Here is a 15,453-nt window from a genome sequence, read left to right as displayed (position 1 = left end):
TTTCTGGTTTTGAGTTCGTATTATCTGTGCTTTTAATTTAATCTGATTAATTTAAGACAAGAAAGGTTAATTTTGTCCCTGTGATAAGGATAATATGTCTCGTTGTTCAAGTTTTGAGAAAATATTATTTTTATTCTTGTGGATGTTATTATTGTTACTGTAACTTCTCCTGTCCTTAGAAGACCAACCAGCAATAAAAAAACCCAACCCTAACCTCAACAGGTCCCAAAAGGACAATTTGTTAGGAACTGTGACATCAGTACCTTAACAGTATGTTCAAGTTTAAGATGGATAATTCATTCTTTATATTTGTACAGCTCATGGCCTCTCTGTCAAGATTCAAAATTAGCACCTCCATCATCTCCATCACCAAAAGTCTACTGTATGAAGCAAGAATTTCATCCTTAGGCTGAAGGCATTTCCCTGTTTAACCTGATTGTAGTGGAGTTTGCAGCAAAGGGGTTCTTAATGTTTCTTTGAACTTTCTGATTTCTCCTGTTTGTATTTCTAAGTGCTTGAAGTGTTGTTTTGTTTTTTTTTTTCCCTTGGATATATTGAATATTAATGGCAGTAGATCTATTAGTACTCCTGGGTATCTTTTTAACAGGTATATTTTCTTTTTAGGACCCTTGAAGGTGCAGAGCCTGTCTGCAGAGATTCCCCACTGCATTTGGAGGAGACCCAAGGTGAAAGCATAAAGCCAGCAGGTAAGCATGTGAAAGATAATCCCTGGAAATTTTAGCTCTTTTTAGAACTTTTAAAATGTAGCTTTTGTGTCTGATTCAGCAAGGTGTGACTGCAAAGTTTGACTAGCCTAAGGAGAGGCAGCCAAAACCAAAATTAAACTGAAGGGCATCAAGGCAAGTGAAAAAAATTCAGGAACTCTCAGTAAGCCTGCATTAATTCAATAGTTTCTCCCAGTATTTCTCTCCTGTATTTGAGAGAATTTGTGTTTGTATTTGTGTTTCTCTCCTGTAGTTGAGACTATCACTTGATAAAAGTGAAAAAAATAGCCTTGGAAAACCCTACCAATTCTTGTGTTACCTTTGGCATCCCAGCCTACTCTACCAGCTGCCAGTTACTGAGGATTTGGCATCCTGTGGAATAACTGGAGGCTGTAAAGAAATAGCTGTGCTTTGGTCAGTTCTGTGTTGTGTTGTAGCATATGCTTAGTCCTGTAATTTTAAACCAATTGCAGTGGTAAATTAACCTAGATGTGCTACCATGTGGCTTAAAGGGGATTTCCTAGCACAAATTTCTGAGGTTCTTTGAACAGTTTGCAGCCCTGAGGGAGCTCCCTGTTGCCTTGGTGAGGCCACTACTAGTATCTAAATTTCCTCATTTAAATAGGGAATATTTGTTCTTCGAGGCAAGGGGAGCAATGGCTGCAACTGGATCTTGAAGAAGTAAAAGCTCTGTGCAGGAATCTCACAAGCAGACTGGATGTATTTATGAATGTATGCCTTTTAAAAAGGCAATTCTTTGTTACAAAGCAGGTTTCTTTCCTAGAACTGAACTGCTAGCCACTTGCTTTTTGTTTTTCAGTTAGCAGGAAATAGATCTGGATGGATAAATGTGGGAACTAATGTCTGCTTTCCAATTTTTAGGGTATTTTATAGAAAAATTGGAGGGTATTTTATTGAACTGTTTGAGACACAGTGGATCTGCAGATGATTACTGAGGCTGTGATTCTCCAGAGCACTTGCTTCTGTGCTTGTGAAGGCTCTGACCTATTCCTGTAAGGATTTCTCTGGGATGCTGGTTGCTGCTGTCAGCTCTCTGCCCTGCTCCTCTCTCTCCCAGAGGTTGCTGCTGGCTGCAGTTTAGAGAAATACACGGGGCAGTGTGTGGCAGTGCTCAGGGAGGAATGCATATGCATTCAGCCACTCCTGCAGAGGTGCCCACAGCCTCTGGAAGAAAGGTGAGGTGAACAACAGAGGATAAAAGCCATTCCAGCTGTTCCACCATAATTTTCCTGCAAATAAAGTCACACCCCATCCATTTTAATGACCCAGTTCCTTTATTTGTGTTTAGAATTGTTTCTAAGTTGATGAATCAGGAGCTAACAATTTAAGTTAGCCTTCATCTTTTGTTTGAGTTTGGGAATCTGTGGCACTACTTGTTATCCATTTAAATGAGAAGTGGGGTTTGACTTGGGAACATCACCCAGCTATGCAGAAGCTGAGTAGTAAAGTGAGGACTGAATGTGAAAAACTTCTCCCAGGAAAAAAACTGTGGGAGAAGGAAGCTCAGTGTATGGTTTGCTGGGGCTGCTTTGTGTATGAAGAGAAAAGGAGCTCCTGATGTTTTCTAGTTGTGAAGAACTGTCTCCATCATTTTGTAATTGGTATGTCCTGCACTCAGGAGTGAATTTGTCTAATGAGGACTGCGGGTTGTTCTGGATTTTTTTCCCCATTCTTTTCCACTACTGTATAGAAGCTCATTACTGTAGAACAGGGCAGATTTTGGTTTTTCTAATGCATATGTAAATCCAGAGTAACCTTACTACTGGCAGCAAGCACTGCATTGGCTTGTGTATCTCCAAGGATGGTGATTCCACAGCCCAGTCCTTATTAGACTGAGTCACCTGCATTGTGAATTTGTTTTTCTCTATGTAGCAAGAATTTTCCTTGTTGCAGCTCATGTTCATTGCTTCTTGTTCTGCTGCTGTGTGCCTCTGAGAAGAATCTGTCTTCTGTTTTATAGCACTCCCTTTTCAGTCTGTGGCAGGCTTCACTTTGATTCATTCTTTTTCTTCTCTTCTGGAATTGGAAGAAACTCAGAAGATGGAAGAAACTTCTGGTTTAGGGGCTTCTCACTCCTAGAAGGCTTCAAGCCCTTGACCTTGACCAGGGAGTCCCTCTCCTAGGCAATTTTTCAGGACCTGCCTCTTGCACTGGGGCTTCCAAAGGTGCACATTGCTTCAGGTGCCCCTTCATGAGGACTGAGTAGGGAGAAATAATCTTGCTTGCAGCCCAGGATGTAGTCAGCCTTTATCTCCCCCACATCATACCACTGACTTGCATTCAGCTTGCCCACCATGAACCACAGGGGTCTTTCTGCTGAGCCAGCTGGCATCCAGGTTAGCCTACCATGCATGAAAGACTTATGTTCCCCCTTGTTGAGCTCTGAGGTTTATGCTGGCCCATTCTTGTAGTTTGCTGAGGTCCCTCTGAATGGCAGCCCTGCCTTTTGCCCTCTTGGCTGCTTCCCCACATTTGGTGTCATCTTTGCAACTGATGAGGGTGCATTCAGTTGTCTGAAACAATCATTAAACAGTATCATTCTCAGGACTAGCTCTTGAAGAATGTTGTTTCTAGCTGACTGCTAACCAGACTTAGAAATGCTGACCAGTATTCTTGAAGACAAATGATGCTGCCAAATTTTTATCCACCTCCTAATCCATCTGGTCCAAACCTTCCAAGGATGGTGGGGGAGACCATGTTTAAGACTTTGTTAAGGGTACAAAGGTACAGCAAACAACCTGCCACTGCTCTCCCCATCTCAGGGCCAGGCAGCTCATCAGGGAAGGCAGTTGGGTTGGATTCAGCAAGGCCAAAGCCACGTCTGTCTGTTCTGGCTGGTCCCAGTCACCATGTTATAGCCCAGAACAATTTCCAGGAGAGTTTGTTCTGTAGCCTTTCCATGGACTGAGGTGAGTCTGATTGGCCCTGAGTTACCTGAGTACTCTTTCTTGGCCTTTTGGAAGGCAGGTGTGACATTTACTTTTTTCCTGTCATAAGGACCTTACCAGCTTGCCATGTTTTTTTCTAAGTTGAGTGGGGGCAGCCTTCTGACAACTTAGGTCTGGTCTCTCAGTGTTTCCTGTAGAGCATCTCATCTAAGCCCACTGGCACTCGTGTGTGTGTCCAGTTTGCATAAGTGGTCCCTGCTTTGATCTCCTGCTGGTCTTGTTGGTGAGGCTTCTCCCCTGCACAGAAACCTAGGAAGTCTGATCTTGCCAGTAAAGCCCAAGATGAAAAAGACACAGAGTACATCATCCCTTTTCATCTCCTGTGGCAGTAAATTGCCCAGAATCACTTGCTTCTCCTTTTGGCTGCCAGGGTATCTGTAGAAGCCCTTCTTGTGGCTGTTGACATCTCTCACCAGATCCAGTTCCAGTTCCAGCTGAGTTTTGGCTTTCCATTCCTGCATGCCTGGGTAATGTTTCTGGAGTGACGTTTCCTCCTGATCACACCCTCCACCTCCTTCCATTTTGGTGCACCATAATCACTTTTGGAAGCGTCAGGATTGTTAGGAAGCTTGTTTTGTACTTGTCCTGCTACACCACTCCCTCCACCTCAGTTGGTAGAGGCATTCCTTGGAGGATGTCTTAGGTCTCTGATCCACATTGGGAGTACTTATACTGAGGTGAAAAGCAGTATATTTTATTGCAATTCATCAATGTTCCTTTTCCTCCAGTGGAATTGGTACAAGTTTCCATGGCCTGAAATATTTGTGTGTGTTTTGGCTAATTTAAAAACATTTCCACTATGTCTTCAGCCTTTTCTGCTGGGGAGTTTGAAGTTACATGTTGATTGTGGAAAACTGATAATACAGCAGAAAACTTTCTTCCTCCCCCAGCTGTGATGAGGCCAGCTACAGGAAGCTGATTTCTGTAATTTTTTTTAAAGAATCACTCTGTATGTGTTCTGTCTGATAGATTTAGGTTCTCTTGTAATTCAGATGTTCTGTGCTTTGGTTTAATCTGTTCCTTGGCAGAGGGGGAAGTCTGAAACAGCTGCCAGGCTCTCCAACTGCAACCTGGATCTACTCAGCACCAGCTTTTACTGAAAAGAAGATAAGCTTTCAAGGCCCCAGACATCTTGAAAAGTAAAAAAATAATGGGTGAGAGGAGGAATGATGTATTTGTGCTGTCAGCAGAATGTGATGGCATCATAGCTGTGGAATCTGGGATGATTCCTGTCCCTCAGAAATGCCTCCAGCAAAGAGCTGAATCCTGTCTCTCCTCATTAGAACAAGATGATGTTTTGCAGGAACTGGCACGCACTCAAGATTCTGGTTTGTGAGTTAAATCTTGAATTGCTTTCAAGCAGAATTTAAATTACTGTTTTAGTTCCTGCTTCTCAGGGCCCAGCTATGGATTAGCACCAGAGTCACTCCCCAGCTCAGGTCATGCAGCCCATTCAGCTGTTTGTTTACCTCTCTGAAAGGTGACCTTGGTACTTTTGCATGTTATGTGGCTCTCACAGTTGTTCTCCCATAAACATTAGAATTCATTTACATTCAGAAATGCTTTCTGGCAGTCAGCAGGATACTTGTGGGGTCAGGGAGTGAATAGAGAGAAGGCTTCATTCATAGGTTAGCTTTCAGCTGTAGGATTACCCTGTGTGGGGTTTTTTTTGTTGGGTTGTTTGTTTTTTAGCTAGTTCACAGCCTCATTCATACATCCCAGAGGTCCAGCAGCCTCAGCCAGAGTGATTATTCATTAAAAAAAAAAAAGTTCTGGACTTGCTGTTTGTTTAAAATATTTTCTGGTATTTGAGATAGGAGACACAGCTCGTACCATGTCACAACTGTTCAGTCATACATGGTGGAAGGTAATAGCAATTGGCTGATAAAAGTGTAAAAATTGTCATGTGTTTTTATGGTGCATTATTTCAGACTTGGTAGAAAATATTTTCCTAAAGTACAATTTAAAATCAGTATTAAACATGTCAATGGCTCACAAGTTTAGGATTGTACAAGATCAGTTAAAATCCTTAGAAGTGTTTTTCAAGTGGTAAACAAAGTTTTTAACTCTTTTTTTCCCCTCCTGTAAAGTTTCTTGTTGAAAACTTTTATGGGAAAACTGCACACCTAAAATCTAAAATACTTGGCTCAGATGTGTTTAGAGCAATCCCTAGGGCAAGCTGCAGTACCCTCATCCTGTTAGACACTCACAGTGCTTGTGAGACTACTCTGAGACATCTCTTGCTGGAGCAGCAAAGTAAGGAATCATGGAAACATGTCCTCTGGTCAGGGAATGGCATGTGGGGAGAAAGGCACTCAAAAGGCTCCAAGAGTGGGAGTGAAGATTCAGCAGACAAAACAGCTCTCTTTAGGGTAAATCTTTTCTCACAATCTCTGACCTTTGTCCTTCATCTGAAGGGCAGGAGCCAAGCTCACTTACTAGTGAATGAAAATGCATTTTGGGTACTTAGTGTAGGGGTTACTGGAAGGATGAAGAAAGGGATATTCCTTGCATGTATACCCTGCAGAGAGGGAACTTCCAGTGGCATCAAGTACTTGGAGCTGGAATGCCCCTTATTTTTTCTTCATAATGAACACCACAGTGTGTTTAAAGGCTCTTTATTCTGATTTCCACCTTGGTTTCAGGTGGTACTGAGTTCATTCCCAGCCTGGACATTGCAGTTTAACTTCCAGATGCTCCTGAGGCAGGACACTGATTAAGTTCTTCCCAAAGTTTTTCATCAGTTTGTTCAGCATTTACTCAGGCACTCCTTGCCAGGCTCTTCCTGAGAACAGGCCCTCTGCTCAGAATCCCTCTGCAAACTGAGAGCAGACTATGTTGTTCATATACTGATGTTTTTACTAATTCTGTGGGACAGGATAGCTGGATCTTTAGAATTTTTTGGCTTCTGAGCTTGGTTTAGGAATATTGCTTTTCTGCCTGCAAATACATGCAAGAACACACACTGACTGGGTGCTCAAGTTTATATTCCTTTGTAATACATACTTTGTATTATGGAGGGCATTTGCTGAGTCTCTGTGAAGCAGATTCTGTTCTTAACCTTTGTGGTGGATCAGAAGAAACCCCATAAGAAAAAGCAAAAAGAGACCCAGACCCTAAAAGTACAGTTTTGGTTTCTGTGCAATGATTTGATTGATTTCCACTCTTCTCTCTGGAAACTATTCCAGTACCTACTGTATGTTTGCACTGAAAAAGTAGTAATTATGCAACTCCTGTCATGTTGCTAATATTTTCAGTTCCCTTGAAGGTGCTCTTTGTTCAAGGGCATTTTTTATAATACATGGACTAGAATATTGTAGTTTAGCTCTGTATGATACAATTTTTACAATTTTCTTTTCACCAACCTATTACCCAACCACACCTGTAATCCATGCACTTTGGTTTAGAAGCCAGAAGATCATACAGAGTTTTTTGTCTGAGCTTTGGGGTGTTACTGCAGAAAATAAGCATTTGGATGAACAGGCAGATCTTATCTCTTGTGCTTTTCACACCAGGGTTAAGTGCAGAAGCAACTGCTTTGCCTTCAGCACTTGTAAAATTCTTGTGGGGTGCCCCTGTTTACACTTGGATGAAGTCTGATGATTTCTCCTTGTTTCCTGAACTGTCAGGATTTGTGATGCCCTTCCTCCACTGACATAAGCAAAGCTCCACACCTATGTTTTGGAAATCATTATATACAATTTGCACGTGAGAAAATGAAGGCATAGGAAGATTAAGCAGCTTTATTTCTATTTATCACTGTCATTATTACTTTCTGTTTGTCAGGATGATCAAGGGAACAAACACAAGACTGTGAGTCAGGAATGTGAATGGAACATAATGAGAGTCAAGAACATTAATCCTGGATTGACATGCATCACAGCTCTGACTGTTCAATGCACTTTCTGCACCAGGGCTTTTGTCCCCCTGCCTGGGAAGGGGTAGAAAAGTGACATGTTTGGGGTTTTTTCTCCCCAAATGCTCCGCACATGCTAGGATGTAGCATGGGGCAGTGAAATCTTTAGAAAGAGTTTCACAAGACAATGGCAGCAAACTAGATTGGTTTTAGTATTCCCACTTTATCAGCTGACTATGAATGAGCTTTTCTGCACAGTTAAGTAATGAAAGTTTTTTTCTGCAAGAGAAAACTGTTTTGGGGAGGTGTTTTGGTGTTTGTTTGTTTCTCAGGTGTATTTGTGAGCTTGCTGTGCCCCTGGGGATGTCTGCAGGTTGAGGGAGGCTGCAAGGTGGGTTTATAGATTGTCAGAGGTAGTTGCTAAACCCACTGTGAAGCAACCACAGGAATAGGACTTGGGAGGAATGTGGAATATCTTGTACTTCTCATTCCAGCACTGCTTTTTCCAGCCACTAAAGTACCAGGAAATAGTATTGATACTAACTGAGCTTTCTGTACAGTTTTTCTTTCCATAAGTGATAGTAGAAGACAAGCATGTTGATTAAATTGTATCAGAAACTTCTAAAAGTCATAGTTTGTGTTACTTTTGTTCTGACAAACCTAAGCTCTTTGGTCTGAGCTTTTCCATCAACTCTCTGTAGAATACCTGTTTTATTATGTTTAAGCTATGTTTAAGCTAAAAATATTTCCTCATTTATGAAAGTAAATCTAAGGAAAAAACTTAGGAAATCTAAGTAAAATATCATTGTGCTATTTTGTTCAGAAGTAGAGGAACTCTTTTGGTATGGGAGTTGTGTGTGGTCTTCTGTGTTCCTTGGGAGAACTTGCCACAATTTTGCCAACTTCCTAACCCCTGGATTCCCCAAGGAGTTAAGAGAATAATTTATACTCAGCCTGCTTCTTGCTGGGTTTGAAAGAGCCTACTAGAATCTCTGAGACAGTCATTCCCTCTGAATGCTGGGGACTGCCCCAGACCTTGGCACCAGGGGTGAGAGCCAAGTGGATGCCAAGTGGGTGCTCTGTGTCTGTGTCAAGGAAGGGGAGGAAGAGAGAGAGGAAAAAAGTGGATGGTAGAAAGATGGAGTGAGGAAGAAAAGAGCTGCAAAAGGAGGGAGATTTCGTGGAAGTAAGGGAAGACAGGACGGAGAGGGGTGGATATATGTACTAGAACACAGGGCAAGGAAAAAAAACTGTGTGAAAAGGGCAGGATGAAAGAGGATAGGTTGGGGGGAAAGGGGGAAGAAAGAACACTTGTATTCAAGACACAGAACAAAGTGGAAGAAATAGATATTTCTTTCTAAGTGGAATTTTTGATAAAGTTGAAAAGCCCCTCTCTCAGAGGTGGGAAGTGCCAGAGTTGTGCTTAGTCCTGCAATCTTTATTCAGACTTCTTGCTTTTTGGAACACAGTTTTTCTGAATGACACCTGGATAATGATGCTTTCCTCTCCAGAGTCCCTGTGGACTTCCTTTGCTGATGGCAGAGTCAGACTGAGAATAGATGAATCATGTCCACAGCCTCCCATAACAGTTCATCAGATGTTCCAGGAGAGCCTAGAAAAATATGGATCCCTTAATGCACTGGCCAGCAAAAAGAATGGAAACTGGGAGAAGATAACTTTTTCAGAGTATTATTGCCTGTCTAGGAAAGCAGCCAAGAGCTTCTTGAAGGTAAGTGCAGGAAACAAAACCAATCCCTCTTTTTCCCTTTTTGTCTCCTTAAAAAGAAAAAAAAGACAACCAAAAACCCCCCCTCAAAACCAGAAAAACCAAGAGGCTTTTCCCATTAACTGAGGATCAGCAGTCATATTCTTTATTGAAATAATAGTGATGAAAATTGGTTTTGGTTAAACAGCATTTCTCTCAAAGGAACTTGACATGAGTACAAAGCTCAGCACATAGCTTTGAGATCAGAAAGAAGGAAATAAAGAAAGGTGAAAGCAGCACTGTCCAGCATTTGGCAGGATAAAGACAAATCTTAAAATATTCTAAGCTTGGAATAACATTAGTATTCATTATGCTCTTGTTCATATTGAGAAGTTCTGTGGTGTTTGTGCCTTTCTGGACTGCAGAGCTCAACCAGACAGGAGAAGGTAGTGGGTAGTTTAGAGCATGTTAGTGGCTAATAAATACTCATTTTGCTGTGGATACCAATATAGAGATATTTGCTGACAGGTTGGTTGATACCAAAATAATAAATAAATAGATGTTTTCCATGGCCTGTGTTTGTATGTCTCTTTCATGCTTGTGTTTCTCTCCAGTGTTCTAAAATCTTACACTTGTTATTTTTAAGCTTGGTCTTGAACGATTCCACAGCGTAGCAATCCTTGGATTTAATTCTGCAGAATGGTTCATCTCAGCTGTTGGAGCTGTTTTTGCTGGGTTAGTTGATTTTTTTTTTTTTTTAATAAACTTTGATTTTATGAGGAATTTCTGGTTTGCTCTGGAAATGTAGCAAATCAGTACTCAGTGTCATACATTTGAAGTTGTGCTGCAGCTGATCAGCATGTTCAGCAACCTACTGGAGTCTCAAAGTTTTCAATATATCCAAAATAGTCTCATAAAGAGGATCCTTTTTGCTATGGTCTCAACTGTGGCAGCTACACAGAAGCTCTTGTGCAGTATCTTGTCACTGAAATGTGTGGGAAACAGGTGAGATCCCCAGTTTTATATTAATGATATTTGTCTACAGCAAGATATGTTCAAGTGGATGAAGTCACAGATAAATACTAATTAGCCTGACTTCTCTGTCCTCATACCTGTTTAGGCAATTTGGATTTTCTGTTGGAATTTCAGTTTGGATTTCAGTTTGGATTTCAGCTGTTACTGTTCCAGTGAAATTCACCTTGGTTATCTGTTTGCTGTGTTAACAGAAAGAGGACAGAAGTGGGTTTTTTAACCACTTCATTCATTAAATCTCATACAGCCCCAACTGGGTTAAAAAGCTGAATCCCAGCCTATGCCATCTTCTGCTGATTTGAGTTCAGAGATGAATTTTTGCAGTGTGCACATCTCAGAGATACTCATGAGTAGCTGAATATGTGACACATGACAGCTGTGCTGCTGTGACTGACATCTTCATATGCTTTCAGTTCCCATCTGATCTTTATTCTCTTTTTTGATGCTAAATGCATGTATGTGTGTATGTGTATGCATAGATATGTTCTAATATATACATTTGATGCAGAGGAATTGTCACAGGAATATACACAACCAGTTCCCCAGAGGCCTGCCACTATGTTGCTCATGACAGCAAAACCAACATCATGGTTGTGGAAAATCAGAAACAATTGGACAAGATAATGCAGGTACTGGATGGCTTAATGGTCACTGTAAAAGCCATAATTTTCCCATTTCTCAGTTCTGCATTGGTCCCAATTACCATAATCACTCACCTGATTGTGAAACCTTTCATGGGAGTGGTGTTACTTGGAAATCTTCACTGGTGTTTTGAGCTCTGGGTAGGTTGCAGCTCTCTTGCCGGGTCTTGCACTTTGGCCACAACAACCCCATGGGGAGCTCCAGGCTGGGCACAGAGTGGCAGAAAGGGACCTGGGAGTCTGGATTGCCAGGAAGCTGAACAGGAGCCAGCAGTGTGCCCAGGTGGCCAAGAAGGCCAATGGCATCCTGGGCTGGCTCAGGAACAGCGTGGCCAGCAGGTCCAGGGAAGGGATTCTGCCCCTGTGCTCAGCTCTGGGGAGGCCACAGCTTGAGTCCTGTGTCCAGTTCTGGGCCCCTCAGCTCAGGAAGGAGATTGAGGTGCTGGAGCAGGTCCAGAGAAGAGCAAGGAGGCTGTGAAGGGATCCAGCAGAATTGCTGTGAGGAAGGGCTGAGGGAGCTGGGGGTGTTGAGGCTGGAGAAGAGGAGGCTCAGGGGAGACCTCATCACTCTCTCCAACTCCCTGAAAGGAGGTTGGAGCCAGGGGGGGGTTGGGCTCTTTTCCCAGGCAACTCTCAGCAAGACAAGAGGGCAGGGTCTCAAGTTGTGCCAGGGGAGGTTTAGGTTGGAGATGAGAAAGAATTTCTTTCTGGAGAGGGTGATCAGGCATTGGAATGGGCTGCCCAGGGAAGTAGTGGATTCTCCGTGTCTGGAGATATTTCCAAAGAGCCTGGATGTGGCACTGAGTGCCATGGGCTGGGAACTGCAGCAGGAGTGGATCAAGGGTTGGACTTGATGAGCTCTGAGGTCCCTTCCAACCCAGTCGATTCCATGATTCTATGATTCGTCTCTGTAGTGACTCACAGCTAAGCAGTTCTGGCTCTCTCCAGCAGAGAGCCCACTGGCTAGTTTACTGCATGCTCACCTAGAAAAAAACCCCAAATTTTCATCCTACATTGATAATGTCACCAGTTGATTCTGCTAGGAAAAGCACAGACCACTCAAAGGGAATCAGGCAAATTTTTAAAGGCCTGCAGTTTCTGTAATGAGGATGTTAAGTGTTCAGAATTTCCTCTTCCCAAAATGTCATCTTTTCCTGGGTATAAAATTAACCATTGCTATGCTGTCATGAATGTGGAGAGAAAAATATGAGTTGAAGAACTTGAGAGATTTGATTCACATGCATTCCTAGCTAGAAAAAGAAATGACAGCTCTGGCCAGCACTGCTTTATCCACCTGAGGGGCTTTAGAAGTTTTTTTTTTTTTTTGAACTGGAAGAACCCAAGACTGAAAAAATAACATTTAATCTGTTCTAATAATGCATACATATTGGCTACCCTCAAGCCACTGCTTTTGTTTTAAAACAGACTGACCAAATCTGTTCAAAATGTGATCAGTTCAGAGGCATCAAAGAGGCTCTGGGTCCTCTTAGTTCAGGGGGGTGAGTGCTCTCTGCAGGCCATACAAAGCAGAGAAAGAGCTCCTGAGAGCAGCAATCATTGCTCTCTGCCTGTAGGCCTGCAGCTTAATAACTGTAATTATCCTTAAAACGTGCACATGAGTTCCTTCCTTTCTCTAGGAAGGTACAATGTTTTTTAGTGTTACAACAGCAGTTTTTGCTGAGGGATTTTCTCTGTCTTTATTGGTAAGCTTCTAGGCTGACCTAGATGTGCTCCATGGGGCATTGTGAGAAGGGATGCTGGGGAGCCAGACATTTTGCTGTGTTAGTTTGTATGTTGTTTTGGATTTGTTTTTTTTTTTTAATTGTTTTAAATCTTTCTACTGAAAACAGATTTTCTGGGGCAGGCTGTGTAACATCTCCTTTTTTCTCTCCTTTCTTCCCCTTCCTCCTCTTGCTGAGCTTGCTGGTTGTGAGTTCAGGGGATGATATGTGAGGGTGGAGGGAAACTGGAGGTTTCTTGTGACTGGGAAGTTTTGGCAAGTATTGTAGTGGAAAAAAATCCCACACAAGATGTGAATAATAAATAATAAAATCGTTTTTAAAAATCCAACAGATCTGGAATTGCTTGCCACACTTGAAAGCTGTTGTGTTGTACAAGGACTCCATTCCAGAGAGACATCCAAACTTGTATACGGTATGTGAAGGCTGGGACAGAGTTACAGCTCTTATTTATTGGATTAATTTCTACTGTGTTTAATCTGTGCAATGTCTACCATTTAGTTCCTGCAAATACAGTCAAAAAGCATTAGCAGCTTTTCCTCTTTACCTGGAACCTCATGGTTTGTACTTGCCATTTAAAACGAGAGCTGCTTTGCTTAACTGTCTGACTTGTGTCACCCAGCTTTTTATCTGGCCAGGCAATCAAGTCACTCAGAGGCTTCAGAGGAGAGTGTGTACTCTCAAACCATTGAAAATAAAAGTTGTCCACTGGTGCTGGTGAAAACTGCCTTGTGGTCAAGATCCAAGAGCATGAAAATACTTGTGCTTTTACAGATGATAGCTGTGTTTTGTTTGCACCAAATATTCCTGGTGGTGAGCAACAAGTGAAGAGAAATAACTACAGGCTGCACAAAGAGGAGCACATTTTCTTAGTGTGTGTAGAATCTTCAGTATCACATGGTAAAAGCAAAGCAGAAAAAGCTGGGTTCAGAAGTTTCTTAGTGGTAGAAGTTCAGCCTTTAATTTAAGAAATGGAAGGACTTGAAGCAGAACAGATTTTTGTAAACATGTTATTCCAGTGTATTTTGAAAGTATAATTGAAAATAGTTAAGTAGGAAGAATACAAATATCAGCATTTTAAGTGGACTGCAGATTGTGAGATTCTGGGCTGAAGGACTTCAAGTGACGAAAAAGGGATATTAATGAAGAATGAACATTGTAGAAATAGTTTTAAATATTTGCAGTTTTTCTAATCTGGGGGTTGCTAGGTACACAAGAAACAAATCTGCACTTGTTTCAAACATACCTTCAAACATACCTTTAGCATATAACTGTTAATAAGCATTTACTGTTCCTATACCTTTATGTACTGCTGTAGAGTATGCCTTACATCTCAGTGCAGTCCAAACATTAATGCAAAGGTGATCTTTATATTTCTTAGTAAATAGGATGAATAAATAGGTAGCAAATAATTCTGGAACAGCATTCAGTTGCTGAAACCTAAATGCCTGAGCCTGTTATGTTGTACACATTTTCTCAATGAAGGATAGTGGATAGTTTGTATTGTCTTAAGGAAAAATTGGTCAGCAAATCTCCAAGGGCAGAAATGTTCCTTTATTATGTTTGATGGAAAGCAAACCACACCAAGCACGTGGCATTTGATAAAAGGCATTTGTGCTGCAAGTTGACAGCTCACATGTACCCAGCAATTGCTGCAGTCAGGGCAGAGCCCTCACTCACTGCTCAGTGATTGTTTCCAGAAGGCAAACACAAAGTCAGTAATGTGTGTGTGTCCCTCTGTCCCTTCACACTCTGTGCCATGGGAACATTGTCTGTTGCAGGTACTGCTCAGCAAACAAAGCTTCACTGTGCTGAACCTGTTCCAGTATGAGAAGACAGTAAGGTCAGGAACACAGGGCCAGCTGCTAACTCACATAGAAACAACTCCATCCTTGACACTTTGACATTTCCAGGAGCTAAAGAAATTGATGCAGCCACGTTTTCTGGGCAGGGATAGAATGGGACAAATCTTCTGCTTGCTACAGAGCTGCACATTGTGCTGCCTCTCTTCTCAGGGAGGGGTTTGTGGGGAGAAAGTATGAACCTGATAATTGCTAATATAAAAGAATCCTTGTGCCAGCCTTGCCACCCAAGGAAAGGAAGTCTGGGTTCACAGGGAGAATTATTGCAACTCTAGTAGCATAGTGGAAGTGGCAGTGCTCTGCAGGATCCAATGAACCCTCTCAAGCACAGACTTTCCTTTTTTACCTCTTCATATCACCCCATTTACTGCTGTGTGGTTCTAGGGTTATCCCCAAGAAGTCACTGAAGAATGGGTGTGCTGCATCTTGCATTTGAATAACACAGCTCTGTAGCACAGTACTTTGCTACATCTGCTTCTAATGGGAAATAAACACTTCAGTTATTGACTTTCTTAAAAAAAAAAAAAAAAGTTATAATAAAGTTTGCAATTAGCACTAAAATCAAGGGTACATTTAGCAGTACATCAGGTGCATGCAAGAGAAGTATCTGGGAGCAGCTGGTACAGTGTAGAGGATCAGGTTCAGCATTCTTCTGGCCTGTTTTGCACAGAAGTCCAGCATCATAAAAGGTTTAGCTTGTTCTAGATTGAGCCAAATTTGAATGGAAATTGTGAACAGCAACATATGATCTGTTTGCTATAAAATAACAGATAATTTAGGCAAATGTTCACACATCTCAATAATTATACTTTTACAAAGAAGCTTTCATCCAATTATTTTCCACAGAAGAGAAGGAATTAAAGATGAAACATCACGTGTATTCTTGCTTAAAAACAGCACACCCAGATTCCTCTAAGTATGACT

At 41.8% G+C, this 15,453-nt stretch overlaps 1 protein-coding gene across 1 annotated transcript in view; it reads left to right on the top strand.

Moving 5' to 3' along the window:
• ACSBG1 (acyl-CoA synthetase bubblegum family member 1) overlaps window positions 1-15,453 on the top strand; it is a 44,121-nt gene that overhangs the window by 17,110 nt on the left and 11,558 nt on the right. Inside the window, exons 3-7 of the mRNA XM_030457270.1 lie at window positions 625-707; window positions 9,062-9,279; window positions 9,902-9,990; window positions 10,796-10,916; window positions 13,002-13,082. Coding sequence (XP_030313130.1) covers window positions 625-707; window positions 9,062-9,279; window positions 9,902-9,990; window positions 10,796-10,916; window positions 13,002-13,082 — 592 coding nt within the window. The remainder of the gene's footprint in view (window positions 1-624; window positions 708-9,061; window positions 9,280-9,901; window positions 9,991-10,795; window positions 10,917-13,001; window positions 13,083-15,453) is intronic.

Source organism: Calypte anna, chromosome 10 (genome assembly GCF_003957555.1).
Source record: "Calypte anna isolate BGI_N300 chromosome 10, bCalAnn1_v1.p, whole genome shotgun sequence".
In the NCBI taxonomy this organism is placed as follows: Eukaryota; Metazoa; Chordata; class Aves; order Apodiformes; family Trochilidae; genus Calypte; species Calypte anna.
The sequence above is the reverse complement of the archived record's forward strand: the minus strand, read 5'-3'. Positions and strand labels throughout refer to the sequence as shown.